This window comes from Saccharomycodes ludwigii, chromosome II, assembly GCF_020623625.1.
Source record: "Saccharomycodes ludwigii strain NBRC 1722 chromosome II, whole genome shotgun sequence".
NCBI lineage: Eukaryota > Fungi > Ascomycota > Saccharomycetes > Saccharomycodales > Saccharomycodaceae > Saccharomycodes > Saccharomycodes ludwigii.
This window is the reverse complement of record NC_060201.1, coordinates 1,044,795-1,066,462: the sequence shown is the minus strand read 5'-3', so window position 1 is coordinate 1,066,462 and position 21,668 is coordinate 1,044,795. Positions and strand designations below refer to the sequence as shown.

The 21,668-nt window shown below is 31.1% G+C and overlaps 9 protein-coding genes and 1 non-coding gene across 10 annotated transcripts; 6 read left to right on the top strand and 4 right to left on the bottom strand.

Moving 5' to 3' along the window:
* Positions 1-39: 39 nt before the first annotated feature.
* AVL9 (Avl9p) lies at positions 40-2,706 on the top strand (the record flags this gene model as incomplete). The annotated part of the gene is made up of 1 exon (XM_046080551.1): positions 40-2,706. The coding sequence occupies one exon, from the start codon at positions 40-42 to the stop codon at positions 2,704-2,706; it is 2,667 nt and encodes an 888-aa protein (XP_045935887.1).
* Positions 2,707-2,997: 291 nt separating this feature from the next.
* Positions 2,998-4,779, bottom strand: RGP1 (Rgp1p; the record flags this gene model as incomplete). The annotated part of the gene is made up of 1 exon (XM_046080550.1): positions 2,998-4,779. One exon carries the CDS (start codon positions 4,777-4,779, stop codon positions 2,998-3,000), a length of 1,782 nt encoding a protein of 593 aa, XP_045935886.1.
* A 747-nt stretch (positions 4,780-5,526) lies between these two features.
* On the top strand, positions 5,527-10,077 carry YCF1 (ATP-binding cassette glutathione S-conjugate transporter YCF1; the record flags this gene model as incomplete). Its single annotated transcript, XM_046080549.1, has 1 exon — positions 5,527-10,077. One exon carries the CDS (start codon positions 5,527-5,529, stop codon positions 10,075-10,077), a length of 4,551 nt encoding a protein of 1,516 aa, XP_045935885.1.
* A 544-nt stretch (positions 10,078-10,621) lies between these two features.
* Positions 10,622-12,097, bottom strand: HOG1 (mitogen-activated protein kinase HOG1; the record flags this gene model as incomplete). Its single annotated transcript, XM_046080548.1, has 1 exon — positions 10,622-12,097. The coding sequence occupies one exon, from the start codon at positions 12,095-12,097 to the stop codon at positions 10,622-10,624; it is 1,476 nt and encodes a 491-aa protein (XP_045935884.1).
* Positions 12,098-13,425: 1,328 nt separating this feature from the next.
* CCW12 (Ccw12p) lies at positions 13,426-13,800 on the top strand (the record flags this gene model as incomplete). Its single annotated transcript, XM_046080547.1, has 1 exon — positions 13,426-13,800. One exon carries the CDS (start codon positions 13,426-13,428, stop codon positions 13,798-13,800), a length of 375 nt encoding a protein of 124 aa, XP_045935883.1.
* Positions 13,801-14,401: 601 nt separating this feature from the next.
* On the top strand, positions 14,402-16,015 carry SCDLUD_001735 (uncharacterized protein; the record flags this gene model as incomplete). The annotated part of the gene is made up of 1 exon (XM_046080546.1): positions 14,402-16,015. One exon carries the CDS (start codon positions 14,402-14,404, stop codon positions 16,013-16,015), a length of 1,614 nt encoding a protein of 537 aa, XP_045935882.1.
* A 239-nt stretch (positions 16,016-16,254) lies between these two features.
* Positions 16,255-16,365, bottom strand: SCDLUD_001734. The gene has a single exon (XR_006829190.1). It is a non-coding gene; the product is annotated as a U6 (small nuclear RNA).
* Positions 16,366-16,634: 269 nt separating this feature from the next.
* On the top strand, positions 16,635-18,410 carry SCDLUD_001733 (uncharacterized protein; the record flags this gene model as incomplete). The annotated part of the gene is made up of 1 exon (XM_046080545.1): positions 16,635-18,410. One exon carries the CDS (start codon positions 16,635-16,637, stop codon positions 18,408-18,410), a length of 1,776 nt encoding a protein of 591 aa, XP_045935881.1.
* Positions 18,411-18,972: 562 nt separating this feature from the next.
* Positions 18,973-19,938, top strand: FIN1 (Fin1p; the record flags this gene model as incomplete). The annotated part of the gene is made up of 1 exon (XM_046080544.1): positions 18,973-19,938. The coding sequence occupies one exon, from the start codon at positions 18,973-18,975 to the stop codon at positions 19,936-19,938; it is 966 nt and encodes a 321-aa protein (XP_045935880.1).
* An 80-nt stretch (positions 19,939-20,018) lies between these two features.
* On the bottom strand, positions 20,019-21,182 carry REX3 (RNA exonuclease; the record flags this gene model as incomplete). The annotated part of the gene is made up of 1 exon (XM_046080543.1): positions 20,019-21,182. The coding sequence occupies one exon, from the start codon at positions 21,180-21,182 to the stop codon at positions 20,019-20,021; it is 1,164 nt and encodes a 387-aa protein (XP_045935879.1).
* Positions 21,183-21,668: the final 486 nt, after the last annotated feature.

The following is a 21,668-nucleotide window of genomic DNA, read 5'->3' as shown; positions in this document are numbered from 1 at the left end:
CATCCACACAGAATTAAAATAAAGCAATAGTGACAGGAAATGAATGAGTTAAATAATAATTCTACTATCAAAGATGATAAAATTGCTACTATTGCCGATGATAATAATAATTTAATAATAGATTTATGTTTGGTTAATTTCCATCATACAAGAGGCCCTGAGGTAGAATATTCAGTAACTAATAAACCGCCTACATTATTCCCATATTTACCCTTTCAGGCATTGCCTGATGGAGCTCATTCTTTTAAACAAACTTTTACTTATTTCACCTTGCTATATAATCCCAAATTGAAAACCAGCTGTCTGGATGCCACTTCAATTCCAGATGACCAATTGCAAGATTATACAACAGTGTTTGCTATTTCTTGTTCTATACAAATTGATTCCAAGGATTTGATTAACAAAACAGACGACATTATAAGATCTACTGTACAGAAAAGCTGTGTTGTCATCGCTAAAGAGCCAATTTTTGGTCAAATTAAGGATAAATTAAGTATTGTAACAAATGTATATTTTGAACAGAAGGATTTCAGCGACAAAAGCCTATTAGATTCATTGTATGAAAATCTAAGTTCTACCTATACTGCTACTGCTACCAATGAAAATTTCACACTGATTAATACACCAAAAACACCATTATATCTAGGTTTATGCTTGAGGAGAATAGTAATGGATTTTCAGAAAGATATGTTAACCATTCTAAAAGCCATTTTGTTAGAGAAGAAAATATGTTTTTTTGGCAACGATGTAGAGAAAATGTGTAATTTACAATTTGGCTTTATATCTTTGATTCCCGATTTGTTAAGTAATTTACATGATTGTGGTTCCCCGTTGTTGAATAAAAATGTGGAGCATTTGAAAATAGTGGATCATTTTAAATCAAGCGATAAGAAAAGTATTTGGAAATTTTTAGGTTATCCATTACAAATATTTGGGAAGGGTGGTATGTTTTCACCTTACACACCACTACAACAAATGGATGACGTGATAAATAATACAGCTTTTTATATGATGGGTACCTCAAACGGGCTATATTTAGTTAACAATGAGAAGGAGGATCTGCCAATGTGCGATCTATTAATAAATGTTGATAAATGTACCGTAGAAGTATTAAATAAAAAGAGTTTGCCCGAAAAGACTTTGTATTTAAGTTATCAAGATAAAAAATGGATTGAAAATATTTATGAAAACGTTAAATCTACTTGGAATGAGGAGATTCCTGATACGCCTACTAATTCTAGGTTTGAAGGTAGTGAAGATTACATAAGAAACCAATTTGAAGATTATTTAACGGGATTATTATCCACAGTCAAGTTATATTATTTACAAAGGACCAAACCAGAAATTTGTCCCATGGAGATTAATAGTGAAAAGCAACTAACTTTTTTCAATATGGACTGGTTTAACGAATGGAGTTTAACTCAAAATTACAAAATATTTATGACTTTTACCGATGATCGTATATTTGACTTGTTTGAGCCAAAACATATTTATGCAGATTATTCGCCAGTTTCTGCATTCCAAAAAAAATTTGTTAGTACTTTCTCTAAATACCGAAGGCCCACAATTAGCTCTGCAGAAAGCGCAGCTAGTAATACATTGGGAGTATCGAAAATATCTACAGATACTAAAAATGATAGTACAGATACTAAATTTGATACTGAAGAAACTAGGATACGAACACACAATAATGATAATGACAATACTAACAATGATGGTAGGAACGAAATGAATGACGACTCTGATATTATTGGCACTACTAAACATGAAACGAAGGATCTGGAAGATTTTAATGTGGATAAGAAAGGAGAAGGACAAGAAAAAGCAGAAAGAAATGAAACACATATTTCACCCACTAAGAAACAATCGGCGTGGGATACTTGGAGAGATTATTTTACAAAGAAACCAACAACCCCTGTTAAAAACACCGATACTGTTAAGGCTTCTGAAAATACTGCCAAAGATTTTAATAGCATTGTTGATACTACAACTAAAGATGCTGACAAAACACATAAAAATAATGTTAAAAACGGTACCATAGCCACCACTTCTATACTTGAGCATGCCTCGACTAATAATGCTATTTCAAATGCTCTATCTTCTTTAGCCCTATCGGTACCTGTCATTCCTGTTAATATGACTAGTATTGCAAGTAAGGAAACCAACAGTCAGCAACAAGAGCAAGAAATAAATGGTTTTGAAAAAAAAGAAATGGTTGAAACAGAAAATGTCAATACTGATGAAGAAAAAAAAGAAAACATAAGCGATGGAGAACAACAGCAACAACCAGAAGAAAGACAGAAAATTGCAAAGAGTAACTCACCAGATATTGAGTCAGATAGGGATATCTTAGCCAACGAAAATATTTTTGTAAATAATGCACCCGCAATTATGGTTAAAAAAGAACTAACTTCTCTGGAGAGAACCCCGATTAAGTCATCCAACATGGCACCATTAGATAAAATATCTAATGAAAGACAAGATTCTGGGAATGAATCTGAAGATGAAATCGAGGACGACATAGATTTTGAAAAAGACAATGAAAATGGTGGTCATAATGAGGAAAACGGTCAAAGCTTAAATTTAAATGGCACTAATGAAACTGAAAATCATATTAAATCGCACAATAACCTCAACAATGGTGATACTCAGCATGAAACCTTGGATCTGAAGAAAGCAGGTAATGAAAAAGATAACAATCAATGAATATATTAATAAAAATAAAATCAATACTTAATAATAATAGAAGGAATATATCATTTTATTCAAAAAATGTGTTCGGTTTTCAATGTTTGTATAGTAATATTTGTATTTTTATAGCCATATAATTAACAATAAGAATAAAAATGCAGAGTCACCTTTAGTCTGTTATAGTCGGTGTTTTTAACTGTATACTTTTCTTCAGATAAATAATTATATCAGCATTAAGTCATATATATAGATGCATGTATATATATATATATATATATATATACACACTTTTTAAACACATATGTCTCAATAAGATGGTAGAATTAAAATAGGTATGTAGAATGAAAATTCTTGGCCCTCTAAATTCTTCAAACAGCTTAATATTGTTCCATTTCTATCATCACTATCAATTAACGGTTGTAATAATTTTGTGTCTTTATTGACTAAAACAATTTTAAATTTGAGCATATACTTGAGTTGAAAGAAGTTTGTCTTAAATTGAGGTGCTATTAAATTAGAAACAGTAGATGCGTAGGGAATAATCTTTAATGATAATGAATCAGATTGATCAAACAAAATTGAATGAATTTCAAAACAGGTAAAACCATTAGGAGTTTCTTGGTCATTTGGTGGAGATAATGCAAAGTTAGGGTTTAGGATTTCAAAAGATTCTAAAGTTGATAACACGGAGGTAGGCTTAAAGTTGGGGTTATCCAAAAATGTTAGAGTAACATCAATGTCGTCTGTAGTGCTAAAACATATTTTATTCAAGCGAATTTTGATTAAAGGAACAGCATTACGGTTAATAATGAATTCTTTTTTAAAAATTGAACTTGCACTATTAAAGGACTCAATAATGGAGTTGTTTTCAAAAATGTATCTAATATTACCTCTTACTGACTCATTTGCCATATCATTTAATGGCTTGTGGCGATGTTTTAAAAAAAAATCATTTTTTTGGTATTCGAAAAGTTCGGATACTAATACATCTTCATTACTTTGTTCCCCAATTTCTAACTGTTCTGCTAATGCTTTAAATTTATTTTTCAAGTTCATCAAATCTTCATTGAAAGATGCGCCGTTATTGGATAAGAGCAATGAATTTCTGCGGGTTCCATCGGGGGTTTTGCCTGTTGTAAGGTCAATACTACCTAAACTACTTCTCCTTCTAGATCTCAATGTATTTGAATAATCTGATAGATCATCGATCCTTCTAACCGTAAAAGGTTCAAAAATCACCATCTTATTATCTAATTTTGAAACTGGCTGTCGTCCTTGTTTATCCAGAAATGGATAAATTACAATTGGTACTGAATAATTAAACTTTTCCGGTAAACAATTGTTATGTTGAATCATCACATCAAAATTAAAGTTATACTCAATGTTAAAAGTTCCGTTTTGTTGATATGTAGGTGGTAAGTCGGTTGGCAACTTTTTAGGAGATTTGATTTTGTAAGTTAAAATTTGTTCGGGTTCTAAATTATATTCTGTGAATATTAATGATTGAGGAATTAAAAATAGTGGTATTGATCCATACAAAGAATCAGCAGATTCGGTTTGCATAAATGAATCTGGTAATATCGATATTTCGTCAAATTTTGAAGAATTTAAAAGTTCTTTATCATATTTAAAAAAGCCAGTTAAAGAACAATTACAAGAAAATAAATTTAGGGGTTGATGATATTTTAATTTCATCCCAATATCTCTTTTTTTAGTGATCAAAGTTTTCCAATTCTCTTCTAATTTATTGCTATCTTTAAACCTGGACGTTATAAATGAACTTAAAGAAAAGCTATCACTATTAAAGCTACTTTTTTCTTTTTCTCCTCCTTCTGTCATTTTAATATCGTTATTGTCGTCAATATCAATAAATTGACCTTTAGAATCTTGCTTTTTTAACTCATTTATTTCGTTTGTTATGTTTGCATATTCATCTTTTAATAGGTCTAATTTATTCTTAGTACCTAAATGTTTTAGTCGTAGTACTAGTCTGATATTATCACCATTGTAAAATGTGGCAGATTCAAAAAGAATATCTAATAACAAGTTTTCTTGTATTAAGAAACTTTCAATTCTATGCTGATTCATTTATTTTTTTTTTTTCCCCCCTTTGGTAAACACCTTTTCTTTGTGTTGTTATTTAAATGAAATTTTGAAATTCTAAACCCTTAGATGAATAATATTCTTCTTTTGCAGGTAAACTATTCGAAGTTAAAGCTATAGAAGGAATTGCAAAATTGATTAAACTTTTAATATAAATTTTGAAAATAATTGAAATTTTCATTCAAGGCAATTATATTATCTTTTTTTTTTTTTTTTGGTTTCGTGGAGGTAAAAATTGAAAAGTACAACAAAATTCAATATTTGATTTCGTATAAAATTACATTCAATAATTGTGTCCGACTTTGAACAGCAAAATTATATTTTCGGATTATGTTGTATTCGGATAATTTCTAAATAATATCTAAAGCCGAAAACGTGCAATCATAAAATCCGCGGACACTTGCTTTTTTTTTTTTTTTTTTTTTTTTTTTTTTTTTTTTTTTAAATAATAATAATTAATTATAATTTTCATTGATTACTAATACTTTTTTTTTTTTTTTTATTCCTTTCGCCGCTCCCTTGGAATTCAATCAAGTTGGGATTTATCTCGCCAACAACAATATTATCCTACCGAATATTTTTTTTAATTCATTCATCTCTACTACTTATAGTATCTTATTAATTAATATTAGCAACCAAAGAAAATAAATCATACAAAACTCTTCCTTGCCCCCTCCTCCCCCCAAAAAAAAAAAAAAATAATATCAAGAGATAATCCAGAGGGAACAAAATATGACTCTTCCATTTAATCTCCAAAGGTTTTATATTTCTGGAGCAACCAATAATAATACTTTAATATCTAATCCTCAAGATAATCTATCACATGTAAAACTTTGTTTATGCGGCAATGGTGAAAAATTTGGGCCAATCTCCAATAAATATGGTGATTTCACATTGTGCTTTAATAATTTGTTGTTAATTTTGTCTGCACTATTAATGATTATCGTAGGGTCATATCAAACTTCTCAATTGAATAAAAGCAAAAATATATATAAATACAGGAGAAACTGGTTGATCTTTAGTAGAATTACTTTAATATTGATACAGTTTGTTTTCATTGGTATTAACGTAATTATTATTAGAAATAACAATTCCCTTGATTTTATGCTCCAGGAAATTTTAACTTTGTTATCATTACTCGTGGCTTTGAATCTACATTGGATTGAATACAACAAGAGTAAGCTATCAAATGGAGTGTTGTTATTCTATTGGCTCTTCGAAACGTTTTTCCAAGCCTCTTTGCTGCTCCATATTTATATCAGATATGATTATGAGGGGTACTGGTTTAATGACAGCAAAAATTTCATGGTTTTAAGGATTTTTGAAACTACCAATGCCTTTTTTATATTGCTTCTAGAATGGTTGCCAAGAAAACCAACCTTGCCCTATCAAAATCTAATGCAACAGGAATATTTGAAAAAAAAGAAAAGTCCATATGATGAGGCCAATATTTTTTCTAAAATTTCCTTTTCTTGGATGACTGGACTGATGAAGACCGGCTATGAAAAGTTTTTAAGTGAGGATGACTTGTATAAGTTGCCTAATTCTTTTGGTAGTGCTGAAATTTCAAATAAAATGTCCAGTATCATGAATAAAAACCCTACTGTGTCGTTGGCTTTATCCCTATTTCGAGAATTTTGGCCTAAAATTGTTTTGGGCGCATCTTTTAAAATTGTTTATGACATTCTATCATTTACTCAACCTCAATTATTAAGGTTGTTGATTAAGTTTGTAACGGACTATAATCAAAACAAAAATGAAGGAAATGATCCTGAAAATTACCCAATTGTGAAAGGTTTCATTTTAGCCATTAGTATGTTCTTGGTTGGTTTTATTCAAACATGTATTTTGCACCAATACTTCTTAACTTCATATGATACTGGTATGAATATTAAGAGTGGCTTGACATCGATTGTATATCAAAAAGCGTTGAACTTGTCGAATGAAGCCAGTGATATGTCATCTACAGGAGATATTGTAAATCTAATGAGTGTTGATGTTCAAAGATTACAAGATCTAAATCAATGGGGCCATATTATTTGGTCTGGTCCTTTTCAAATTATTTTGTGTTTGATTTCTCTTTATAAATTACTAGGCAATTGTATGTGGGTGGGTGTTCTGATTATGCTTATTATGATTCCATTAAACTCTATTATTGTTCGTAAGCAAAAGACATTGCAAAAAACTCAAATGAAAAACAAGGATGAAAGAACCAGGATCACTAGTGAAATTCTAAACAACATTAAATCTCTAAAACTCTACGCTTGGGAAATTCCATACAAGGCAAAACTAGATCATGTTCGAAATGATAAAGAATTAAGAAACTTGAAAAAGATTGGTGTTGTTCAAGCGATTTCCAACTTCCAATTCAATATAGTTCCATTTTTAGTTTCGTGCTCCACTTTTGCAACTTTCGTTTTGACTAACAATGGTAAGCCATTGACTACTGATTTGGTTTTCCCCGCTTTGGCTTTATTCAATTTGTTAGCTTTCCCCTTGGCTGTTGTTCCAATGGCAATCACTTCTTTCGTTGAAGCCTCGATCTCTGTAAACAGATTGTCTAAATTTTTAAACAATGAAGAATTACAAAAGGATGCTGTAAAACATGAACCATCGGTCACAAAAGTGGGAGATGTTTCTGTGAAATTATCTGACGCTACCTTCTTATGGAAACGTAAACCGGAATACAAGATTGCCCTATCTAATATTAATTTCGAGGCTCGCAAGGGTCAACTAAATTGTGTGGTAGGTAAAGTTGGTGCTGGTAAAACGGCTTTGATTAAATCTATCTTGGGCGATTTATACCGAGTACAAGGTGAAGCGATTGTTCATGGTAATGTGGCTTATGTATCTCAATTAGCCTGGATTATGAACGGCACAGTAAAGGAAAACATTTTATTTGGTCACAAATATGATCCAGATTTTTATGAAAAGACCATTAAAGCGTGTGCTTTGACCATTGATTTTGCAGGATTATCAAAGGGAGATCAGACCATTGTTGGCGAAAAGGGTATTTCATTAAGTGGTGGTCAAAAAGCGCGTTTATCTTTAGCTAGAGCTGTGTATGCGAGAGCAGATGTTTACTTATTAGACGATCCGTTAGCTGCTGTGGATGAACATGTTTCTAAACATTTGGTGGAACATGTATTGGGACCAAACGGTCTTTTACACTCCAAAACTAGAGTTTTAGTCACGAACAAAATATCGGTATTACTGATCGCGGATTGTATTAGTTTGTTGGAAGGAGGACAAATTGTTGAGCATGGTTCATACGAGAGTATTTTGAAAACTGGGAACGAAAATAGTGCTTTGGCTAAATTGATTGAAGAGTTCGGCAATAGGAAAAAAGAAAATGAGGGTGACTCTAAAGTTGATTTGAAAGAATTGGTTACTGGCGATTTATCTGACACTGATGAAGATTTTTATGCTAGCAGTTTACGGAAAGCTTCTGATGAAACACTGCGCAGTATTGGATTTTTCCCATCCGGTGAAGACGGTGGTGATGTTGATGTTTCCAGAAGGGAACACCGTGAACAAGGTAAAGTTAAATGGGATATTTACTTTGAGTATGCTCGTTCGTGTAATCCTAAATTTGTTGTTGTTTTTATTATTTTTCTTATCTTAAATATGGTATTATCCGTTGCTGGTAATTTTTGGTTGAAGCATTGGTCTGAAGTTAACACGAGATTAGGTTACAACCCTAACATTAGCAAGTATTTAGGTATTTATTTTTCCTTCGGTATTGGGTCTGCTTTAGCAACTTTGGCTAGTGTTATTATTTTATGGATTTTCTGCACTATTAGTGGTTCTAGGATTTTACATGATAGAATGGCTGCCAGTGTTCTAAGAGCACCGATGAGTTTTTTTGAAACCACACCTATTGGTAGAATTTTAAACAGATTTTCTAATGACATTTATAAGATTGATGAGGTATTGGGCCGGTCTTTTTCTCAATTTTTCAACAATTCAATTAAAGTTTCCTTTACAATTTTGGTTATATGTTTTACTACATGGCAATTTATCTTTTTTGTTATTCCAATCGGCATGTTGTACATCTATTATCAACAGTATTATCTAAGGACTTCTAGAGAATTGCGTCGTTTGGACTCAGTTACCAGATCGCCAGTATATGCTCATTTCCAAGAAACATTGGGGGGTATTACCACAATCAGGGGCTATGGTCAGCAAACAAGATTTATTCATTTAAACAGATGCTTTATTGATAACAACATGAGTGCGTACTATCCAAGTATTAATGCCAATCGTTGGCTAGCCTTTAGGTTAGAAACCATTGGTTCGTTCATTATTTTTTGTGCTGCCATGTTATCGGTTTTCAGGTTAAGACAGGGTACTTTAAGTGCAGGTGCTATTGGTTTAAGTTTAAGCTATGCATTGCAGATTACCCAAAGTTTAAACTGGATTGTTAGGATGTCTGTGGAGGTTGAATCCAATATTGTTTCCGTGGAAAGAGTTAAAGAGTATGCCAATTTGAAATCTGAAGCACCAGCCATAATCCCAGGCCACAGGCCTCCAGAAAGCTGGCCAGATAAAGGTGAGATTAAATTTGTTGATTATTCTACACGTTATAGGCCAGAGTTGCCACTAGTTTTGCACGACATCAATTTGAGTATCGAGTCAAGGGAAAAGATAGGTATTGTTGGTAGAACAGGCGCGGGGAAGTCATCGCTAACTTTGGCATTATTTAGAATCATTGAAGCGAGCAGCGGACATATTGAAATTGACGGTATAAACACGAGTACCATTGGATTGGCAGATTTAAGACATAAGCTATCAATTATTCCACAAGACTCTCAAGTTTTTGAAGGCTCGATTAGGGAAAATATCGATCCAACTGGCCTGTACAGTGATGAACAAATCTGGGAAGCTTTGGAACTAAGCCACTTAAAGCAACATGTTGAAACACTTGGAGGATTGGATAGTGAATTAAGCGAGGGCGGTGGTAACTTGTCGGTTGGTCAAAGACAATTAATGTGTTTGGCACGTGCTTTGTTAATTCCATCTAAAGTATTGGTTCTAGATGAAGCTACTGCAGCGGTTGATGTGGAAACTGATCAAGTTTTACAGGAGACGATTAGAACTGCATTTAAAGACAGAACCATTTTAACTATTGCTCATAGATTGAATACGATTATGGATAGCGATCGTATAATTGTTTTGGAGCAGGGCAAAGTTGCAGAATTTGATTCACCAGACAACTTATTGAAGGACAAATCCACAATATTTTATGGGTTGTGTAAGGAAGCAGGTTTGGCAACAGCATGATTCCTTTATAATTTGTTATTATTCTTTTTGTTTTTTTTTTTGTTTTTTTTTTTTTGTTTTTTTTGTTTATTTATTTATTTATTTAGTAATTTAAAAAAAAATTAATTATATATTGATCTATATACCATATGCTATCTATATGTTTAAAAGAATTTTCCCTTTGTATTCATCATGATCACGCAATTATCTAATAAATGTCGGATGTATCACAATCGTAAAAACGAAAATAAAATTTTAAATTCTAAATTGGATTAATTGGCCATTTGCAGCAATAGAGAATCAGCTGCCGTGGCAGAAATAGCAGGGTATTTGTATGCAATTTATGGGCTTATTATTCTGGCAGAAACTGGCAATATTATAAATATATGCATGGCCCTGCATAGTTACTATATGTGATATAATTTTTTTGTTTCAAAAGGAAGAAAAAAAAAACGAAAAAAAAAAAAATTTGCAAAATTTATCGATTATTCTATTGGCTACAACCCCCCCCCCAATATACATATATAATAGAATTTAAAAGTTATATAAAGTATATAAAGGTTATTTATTGAAACTCATTTGTAAAATTATTGGCTTGTTTAGAATAAGAGTTTAAAGTCTTATTATCTACAGGAGGATTTCCTGGAAAAGTGTTGTCATTGTTTTTAACCGTTGGAAGACCATTATTGTTACTGTTATTATTAACGGCGATGGGTGGGTTTATGGGAGATGAAGTTGGTGCAGCAGCAGTAGTAGTCGTTTTAATAGGAATGGAAGGAGTAATAGCTGTGCTACCATGACTATTATTATTCAGCGCAGCTGCAGCTTGAGCAGCTTGAGCAGCAGCGGTGGCGACAGCGACTTGATCGTCAAATGCAGCATTAGGATCAACAATCATTTGATTCTGAAAACTGTTAATACTAGCACCATTATTTTGATCGTTTGCCGTTATATTGTTCCTGTCAGCACCATCAGAGAGTATTATGTTGGAATTGCCGGTGGCCATTTGGTGGAAATCCAAAATTTCCGAGTACATCATAACACGCCAAGTATCAACGGGCAAGTCTGCATCATTAAAATGCCAATCAAATTTATGTTCTGCAACAGGTTCATCAGTCGGATCATGGTATGGAGATAAATAAGGATGCGATAAAGCTTTAGTGGCGGTAATTCTTCTTTTAGGGTCAAAAACTAGCATTTTGGCCAATAAATCAACAGCTTCGTTCTCCATATTTTTAAACCTTTCAGTAAACGGAATTGGATCTCTGTGAGGCAATGAAGTGACAAATTTTAAAGTATTTTCGGAGCAAATTGTATTGATGACGTCTGTAGGTGGAGAGCCCAATAGCTCTGTTATAATGCTAAATTGATGTACATGGTCTTTGCCGGGGAATAGGGGTTTCCCTTCGATCATTTCAGCGAATATACAGCCCGCACTCCAAATATCCACTTCGATGTCATATTTTTGCCAGGTCAACATGATTTCAGGGGCTCTATAATATCTAGTGCTTACATATCCAGTCATTTGAGGATCTTGAACTCTTGCCAAACCAAAGTCACATATTTTCAAATCACAATTTTCATTAATTAGAATATTACTGGGTTTTAAATCTCTGTGAATAACACCTGCTGAATGAACGTACTTTAACCCTCTTAATATTTGGTATAAAAAATATTGTACAAACTGCTTTTCCAAAGGTCTGGTTTGCAATAATCTTTGTAGATCAGTGCCTTGTAGTTCAGTAACAAAATAAATATCTTCCAAGGGACTTAAAAAAATATCTTCTAAACATATTAAGTTTTCATGCCTTAAATGTTTCATTAATTTTAGTTCTCTATATGTTCTTTTGGATAATACAGCTGTAGAAAAGGGTTTCATGATTTTTTTAATAGCAACCTGTTGGTTTGTGTATGTATCTAGAGCGCTGCATACTAGGCCAAATGCACCCATACCAACAGGGTTTAGATTGGTATATCTACTAGTTATTTCAAAGACTGTTCCGAAAATCTGGGTTCTAACGAATTCTTCTTTAGTAGCCATACTTTCCTGGTATTTGATGTTTTTAATTTTTTTTTTTTTATGTTTTTTTTTTTTAAGTTTTTTTTTTTTGTTTTGAGATTTGTAAATCTGCTTGGACTTAAAGAAATGACAAGATTGATAGAACTAAGCAAAAGCATGTTAAAAAAAAAAAAAAAAAAAAAAAAGTTGACCCAATAATATTTTACAAAAGAACGAGTAGAAGAAAGACAAGAATACGTTCTATAAAAATTGTGTGTATGTTTTTAATCGGACATTCGGTCTTATAGATCCTCGAATATCTTCGTACAAAAATATAAATAGATGATTATGTCACAGTTAGTAAAAGATTAAGCGGGAAAAAGGAAATTTAGCCGTTTTCCTAAAACAAATTTTAATTATGGATAAATAGAAATACGGCAGTAATCAATTAAAAGGAGACGGAAGAGGGTTATTTTATTGGCACAATGGTCATTTTTTACGAAGGATGTGAAATGAGGGGGAGTAAATTTAGTTTTATATTTTTTTTATTAAGTTTGTTATTTTTGGCTGTATTATTAATTGGAAATGAGGTGAGGTCCCTGTAAATTATTTGAGGTGGACTTTGTTACGCAACTGTTTCTATTACAATTATTATTGCTGGTATTGAATTGGACCGTACAAATTATACCTTTTGTTTGTTACTTTGTTTGTTGTTTGTTTGTTTGTTTGTTTACTTTTTCTATTTTTATTTTTCTATTTTTGTTTTTCTATTTTTATTTTTCGCGCAAATAAATAAAACAAATTTAACGCTGTTTAAAGCCGTCTGCAGTGTATTCTCCGCAAGGAGATAAACAAAAGGTCAATAACAAGCAACAACTATTTTTAGAAACAGGCGATATTGATAATAAAAATAAAATTACTTGAGGTTTATTATTGGAGTATTTATCTCAGACATCGCCGTAGCATAATACAAGGAGTAAATATATATTTTTCTTTTTAATTCCTGTTGGTATTATTTTTTTACTCAGAATACTACGAAGAACATTATCTTAGTACAATAACTTTTTTTTTTCTTTTTTCTTTTTTCCTTCTTCTTTTTTTTCCTTTTTTGGTAGATAACGAAAACAAAAAGAAATTAAGAGAGAAAAAAAAAAAAAAGATAAATTTTTATTTTTATAAAAAGTTTTTATATAAAAAGGAAGTCAAAAATTAACATGTTCAAAAATATCTTGTCTTTTTTCTTCTTACTCTCCTTTCATTCCGAATTTTTTCCTAGCAAATATATTCTATTATAAAAATATAAAAAAACCATCAAGACCAAGTCTAAGATAAACTATTACATTCGCTTTAACACCATACTAAAATCAAAAATGCAATTCTCTACTATTGTTTCCGTTGTCGCCGCTGCTTCCGTTGCTTCTGCTTTGACCAACTCTACCACTTCTACCGTTGAAGAAGATGTTACTACTTTAGTCACCATCACCTCCTGTTCTCACAACGCTTGTTCTGAAACTGTTTCCCCAGCTTTAGTTTCTACTGCTACCACCACCATTGAAGGTACTGTTACTGAATACACTACCTACTGTCCAATTTCCACCACTGAAGAAGCTGTTTCCGTCAACACCACTGTTTCTTCTCAAACTTCCACTGCTGCTCCATCCGTTTCTACTGCTGAAAACGCTGCCGCCAAAGCTTTGCCAGCTGCTGGTGCTTTGTTGGCTGGTGCCGCTGCTTTATTGTTATAAGTTTATTAATATTTCCTTGAGTTTTTTTATTAATAATTTAAAAATTTACTTTTATAAGCTGGTTTTTTTTTACTGTCAATAATGTAGGGGATCTATTTTATATAATAACTATAATAATATACTAATTTTTTAGTTTTTTTTTTTTTTTTTAAAAAGAAATTTTTTTTTCCTGCTTTTTTGCACTTGATATTTTGAAATTCTGGGACACTCATTGCTAGTGAGTGGATTAGCGCTTAGTATGTAAAATAATGTTGGATTGTACTTTGAGACAAAGTTTTTTTTTTTTTTTTTTTTTTTTTGTTTTTCATTTTTGACTTTAATTCCGTGGATTAAAAAAATGGAGTAAAAAAATTGAAAAAAAGGCGTCCAACAAATTTTTGTCTTTTTATCTTTTTTTTTTTTTTCGTTTTTAAATGAATTTGATTAGTAATTAATCTGACTAAATTTTATAGAATTAGAAATTATAAAAAGTCATATGTAATTTGTTATCTATCTTGATTTCGATGGTAACGTAAAAATAAGAGTAAATATAAAGAAGAAAAGACATTGCTCAAAAAAAAAAAACTAAATAATTGAATAAAACTAAAAGTCAAGTCAAGAGATGAGCGACTCCAATGCTATTAACGTCAAAAACACCAGCAAGCCCTTAGAATCAACTGCATCCAAATTTAGTCCGGAGATACCACCTATTTTACCTCATGAAAAGATGTATTTAATCCAGATTGGCAATAAACTATTTAGGTTTAGTGGTGCCTCTTTGTCTTCTGATGCCCCAAGCTATTTCACCAATTATTTTTTATCCAAAATGAAAAAGCCCACTAATAAAGATGAGCTGTTCGATACCATTACTGTTAAAATAGAGGATGGGAAGTATCAGGATATAGATGATAATATGGAAAGCAAAAATAAAGTTGTTTTATTTATTGACAGAGATCCTAAAGTTTTCGAGTTGATTTATAATCACTTGCAAGGTTATTTTATTGATATCAAAGATGAAGTAGAGTTTACCAAATTGCTTACTGATGCAATTTATTATAATTTACCCCGTCTATGCGACTTGTTGAAAACCTCAGATTACTACTACACCAACATTGGTGGAGAATCATTCAAGATTTCTAAAACGCTTTTTAAAAAGGGTAACAGTCCAAATTACTTTGATCTTACCACTGGAATGCTCTATCTGGATTTACAAAAATTTTTTGCCGAACACACTTCAAACCTAATCAGGCCTCCGCCGCAATCACCTCCCTTTGTGAGCAGAAGTCCCTCTTTATTTAAAGACTTATTATTTTTGTTGAACGGTGGGAAAATTACGATGGATACAAACAGAAGAAAATCATTGCTGAGAGAATGCAGGTACTATAGGTTTTTGAAATTAGAACAAGATTTGATAGATTGCCAAATTAATTTTAATCCCTTCTTACAAAAAAATGAAATATTGATTAATTTATTGGATGTTAAATCTACCGGCGTAGATATTGAAAAGAAAGTGCACTATAAAAACAATGATTCGGGTGATGCATTTAATTCTAATAATATGTGTAGAAAAAAAATAAAGTTGGCAGCTAATTCTGCAGCACCAGCACCAAACGTTGATAGTAGCAATAATTGGTTGATGACCACTTATAAAAGACCATATGTAGACCAAAATTCATTGGGTTTAATATTTCAAACAAATTTGATTGATAAAGATGCTATAGTAGCAGCCAGCGCAACACACTACAGTGCTGTTGGTGCTAATGATGAGAATAAAACGGTAGTACACACATCGCCACTTGGTTCAAATGCAGGTACTTTATTTTTCGATAAAGTACATAATAAGGTGTATGTTAATTTCCCTACATTTATTTTGAATAAATTGGTGCAAGTTTTTCAAAAGGTACTGTCTATTTCAAACATCAATATTTTTGAAAAGTATTTAGTACCGAGTGGTACTGGTAGCAATGTGGTATTGTTACCGTGTTGTATTGCTTTATCTGATATATATATCAATGATATACGAGTAAACAACATAAGATCATTGTTGGAAGATGAAAATTTTACTAAATCGTTTAAGGAACACTGTTACAACAATGAGTTGTGTGGATATAGTCTATTTTTGAGAACCTGTATCTGGAAAATGTGTATTAAAAATGGAGAATTAATGATGGTTGGTGTGAAATTGGACACCTTTAGTAGTATTAGGGAATATCATAAATCACTTTCATTTTTGTAGTGAATTGTATATTTTAATTTATATGTTTTAGGCTAGGCTTATCTCGCTCCTTTCTATATGATGAAAATATCTACTAGTGAGATTCGAACACGCGAGATACGATTTATAGTTAAGAGATTATAAATTTAATAAGATTGTATGCTATTCTTAGATGATAACTTTCATTCTTTGTTGAAATATATCCAGTTAAAAAAAAAAAGATCAATGTTCAGAGGATGTAATTAATTAATTAAAAAAAAAAAAAATATTAAAATCTCTTTGTAAAACGGTTCATCCTTATGCAGGGGAACTGCTGATCATCTCTGTATTGTTTCAAATTTAACCAAATGTCCAGAGCTTACGCTCCGAACAAATCTTATAAAAAATAATTGCGCTATATCATACAGAACTTTTTTTTTTTTTTTTTTTTTTAATTCTCCCCTTATCTTTCTCATCCAGTTTAAAATCTAACTATATATCAGAAAAATGAAAAAAAAAAACTTACTTGCTATTTAATTACTAAATAACAAACCAACACTTTTTATATTAAAAATATAATCTTTTCATCTATAATTGTCTACTTCATCTTTTCAAACAAAATTAAATCAAATATATTCCAATATCACTGCAAAAATTAATAATGAGAACATGCCCTGATGAAAAAACAACTCGTTACATAGATCATTTCCAATTACCAACGGAAATTACCAAAAAAATTATAATGTTTTTAAGCCAAAACGATCTCACTATTTTGGTTAGAATAAATAAGCAATTTTATAAAGTTTTTATTCCATATCTATATAAAAATATTTATTTGAACAAAGTGCCATATTCATACAGGGATAGCGAACCTTATCTGGGATTTAGAAACTGGTCCACTTTGCAAGTCCCACAAAAAATCAAAGAGAATGAAAACGGATATGAAGAAACGGATAGTAAAAATAAAGTTGATACACAAAGTTTTAGAGAGTTATTGAGAACTGTAAAGGAAAATCCAACGTTGGTCCCGCTTATTGAAAAAATACATTGTACGTGGCATCTAAACCATGAACTATTATCAGAATTCATCGTTATTATATTGTCAAACAAAAATAATAATTTAACCCATTTGGAAAATTTGGCTAGCTTTGAAATTTTCCAGTATATTTGGTTAAAATTTGGAAATTCCTATAATCTGAGTAAAATGCAACATTTTGAAATGCCATATTATATTCTGTGTCCAGAAAAAGGCGTATCCAACGTTCCACAGAGTTATATAGACAAGTTGGACAATCTAATGAAACCTATTTTAAAGGTACAACCTAATTTTTGGCAAAATTTAACTAGTTTGAATATCTCTGTAAACCCTTTGTTTTATTCCAGGCCATTTATGGTCAAACTAAATATTAAAAAATTGGTTCTAAATATCAGACCAGAAAAATATGCTTGTTCGTGGACGAATAATGATGTCCATTATAGACACGTGTTTGATATGGAAGCATTAGAGCATTTAGAACTTTTATCATGGTTTTATGAAGACTCTTATAGGATAAAACACATATATGAGGATTTCAAACTTTATGAGTTTTTAGATTATCCCAACATCAAACATTTTGAATTGTTGTCAATGCCAGCTAATGAAAAGTTTTTACAAAGAATGGTAAATACCTGGACCAAGTTGGAGGCTATGACTTTATCTTTTGCGTTTAGTACCTGTTACTCTTATACTTTTTTGCAAAATGCTGCTTTCCATTCTAAGTTGAAAATTTTGAAAATTGAAATTGATCAAAATATTAATCTTTTGAGTTGTGATCTTGTTCCCGAAAATGCCGATTACCTTGTGAAAATGAGGTATTATCCTTCAAGCTGCAGATGTACCACCTGTAACTCGATTTATACCAATATCATCTGCTTGAAGTACATGTATTACAAAGATAAAGTCAATCCAACATCAAACATACTGTTAATTTATCACAACAACTCTACAAATGGGGAAACACCTGACCCTGCCGATAAAGCATTCGTCTTGTATGATGAATACATTAATAGAGATTTTGCTGCGCACATATTAAATGAATATTGTATCTATCCTCATGTTGAAATTTCACAAGATTTACCTGATCTTTCGTATCGTGTATGCGATCTTAAAACAATGGCAGTTCGGATTAGTGAGCGTTTAGGACTACCCCCTGGTTTGAAGTTACTTCCTGATGATATCGTTAAGTTATCGCATTATATGATTCATGCTTTCAAAAAAAACTTTAATGAAATTCTAAGATATTTTCCTAATTTAGATTTTTTAGTTTTTAATGGGATTCCACTAGAAATTAGAGAAGAAGCAAGTCAAAAACATTGTTTCCCATTATACTTTTCAGAAGGATACAAAAGTAACCAATTATATGAAACGGCTAGTATAGGTCAAGATTTGTTTTCATAGATACTAATTGCATTATTAAAACTTACTAGAATAGGAGTAATTAATTAATCGAAACGTTGTGATAATGACTTGACAATTCAATGCTCTAATAGTCATTTCCCTCTTTTCATTTGCTATTCACGTGATTGTTCATATAGTTTGATGTCTTGTTGTTGCGACAAAAAAAATAAAATAAAATAAAACATTAAAAGGGAAATGGCACACGAACGGCCCCGCAGAAATTCAAATTATTATTATATATATTTTTTTTTTCAATGTATATTTCCCCTTTTGGATTATTTTTGTTTACCTTTTTTTTTTTATTTTTTATATTTTATATTTCCCTGCCGTTGTTGTTATTTTTTTATGTTTTTTTTTTTTAATAACCCAAAACTTTCTACTAGCAGACGACATTCATTTTGTTGCCCATATTCAAAAATAATAAGTGCATACATTACAACACTACTGTCAGTCTAAACTTTATTCCCTTAAACACTTTTTTGTCATTAACAACGGAACTAGAAGTTCAATTCACATTAACAAAAGAAATACAATAAAAAGAGTGGAAGTGAAGTACACAATAATGAATACCAATAATAATAATAATAATAATAATAATACCATTAGACACACAAGCTCTTCTTCAATTACTAATAATAAATTCCCACTTAGGGATATAGGTAATACTATCAATAATTTAACAAACAGTACAACTGAAAATAACAATAATAGTTCTAATGTGTTTAAAAGACTGTCACCCGTATTTAATAAACCAGCTATAAGGATATCGCCTGATAAAAATAAAAGAATTGCTATTAAAAGAACAAACACCTCTTCAATATATGAATCGGTAGCCCTAACTACCACACCGCTGCTCACACCGAAAAAGAAAAGATTGGTATCTCCTACCAAATACAACAATTTAATATCACGCGGAAACGGTATAAAATCAAGGATATATTCTGTTGGTAATAGCACCACCAATAAAATAGATAAACCCAAAAATGTGCATAAACCTGTATCAAAAGAAATATTAAACTATGAATTTCCAACATCCCCTTTGAAATTAAGTCCTACGCGTACCATAGGTGGTGATGGAAGTTTAAACAGAATACGTTCAAGATTTAGTCAATTGAAAAAGAATTCCCCAGAAAAAAAAGATATAATGGAAACTGAATACGATAAGCTAGATACCACCCCCTTCCACAGCAAAAGAAACTTGCTAACAAAACTTCTTGAAGAGGAAGTGCAAAATACACCAATAAAAAGCGCTTTGAAACCTGAAGTTTTTGCAAAAGATGAAAAGTCTGATCATAAAATGGATGATCCAATTAGTGTCACAAAAAAAAAAGTTACTTTTAATTTACCAGACACTTCCATGTCAAGTAATGACCCATCCCTAATAGAACAAGAGCAGGAAATACATCATAATAGTTTATTGGATACAGGCGATAAAAAAGATGAAATTCTTTCTATTTTATTACAGGTTTTAAAACGTCAAGATGCAATTGAGCACAAGTTGGATATAATAATTAATAAACAAAAATAATTTTTTAATCTTATTATATAAATAGGTTAAATGTTAGTATACATATCGTAATTTTCCTTTTTTTTTTTTTTTTTCAACTTTTACTCTTCTTTTCCATACGGCATGTTTATTTTTTTCTTTATAATATCCATTGTTGCAATAGCATCCTCGCTGCTATCGTGTTCACCGGTTTGAATTCTCCTACTTAGGTGCTGAAATGCTAATTCTTTTAAACTAATTTTAAACTTATTGTTACTGGAATACAAAATAGCAGTGTCAATAATCCTACGATGGACTATCCTCATCACATTTACATCATTTTCTAGACCATGCCCAATTAATATACTATTTTTGTTGATTAATTTTTTATTTAAAAATTCCTTTCGTGCCAATTCAAATGTAGGAGCCGTTGTACAATCAATTTGATGAACTCCACTAAATTTAGAGTTTAGATCTATAACTTCCCCCACGGTTTGTACAATTTTGTCATAAACAATTTTTTTGGTGAAAAACTCAACGATGGTTAGCCTTATCATTTCATAGCCTTTAGAGGTGTATCCCATCTCACAGTCTAATGCTAAAACGTTTTCATCGCCGTCTATATCATCCGTAGTTTTAAACTCTGAGATAAAACTCATTTCCTCAACCGTGATGCCTTGGAAAACATGGAATTTGCTTTCTGTGCATCCAACACTATTTTCATCACCCCCACAGCATGGGAAACTTATTGTTTTCTTGTCTTTGTTCCTAACTTTTCTTAAGGAATGGTATAGACACTTTGTTGGTTTCATGATTTGGTCCCTTTTAAATTTTGTATCACAACGTCGACATGAAACATAAACCTTATTTTCATCAGCTTGACTTTCTAAGGAGAAATTAGGAACCTCCATTATATAATTGTTTTGCTTGAGAATATCTTCACTGAGTAGCATTGTTTCTAACTGTTGCAAAATAGTTTTTTTATTAACAGCAGAATTAGCTGATGTTGGTACCGAGGAACTGGATAGTATTTTTTTGAAATCACCTTTGTACTTAATAATATCACGAAGTAACACACTTATTTGAAAATTATAACTTTGTTTTGTTCTAGCTTTTTTGGCAATATTGACCTCCATGGATTTACATTTTTCAGATAGTTTGGAATGAATATTTTCGCGAGGATAATATTTCTTTAATGATGTGAATATTTTTTGTAAATATTTATATCTGTCTTGGAATGGACAAATATTGTTTTTTAAATCTATAGGCCTTAACTTAATATCCATTTTTCGTGGGGAGAAGTTTCTCTTTTCCTTTTTATGTTCCTGTTTATGTTGATAAATATGGTTACCTAATAGAGCAGTAAGAAATTTATCTTATTTGAACAATTTAATAGCTTAATTGTTAGAAGGTCTCAAGTACCGTCTTCGTATTAAAAGTTTGACAATATATATATATGTAAATAAAAATAAAAAAAGTTGTTTTCATTATTTGTTTTTATTTTAAAATGTATTTTTGAGTATTGTGACCTTAGATTGTTTTAAGTATCAATTAAAATTATTTATATTCTAAAATAAACAAAAAAAAAAAAAAAAAAGATGGTCACATGACCAAATAAATGTACTTTTCCACTTTTTTTTAACGTTTCTTTTTTTTTTTTTTATTTTTTTTTTCTCGTTTCTTTTTCATCTTTTCAATTAAATAAAAATAAATAAAATAAATATCATAATTTTGGTTTTTAGTAAGCTTTCAGTTAATCATTTCCAACTTAT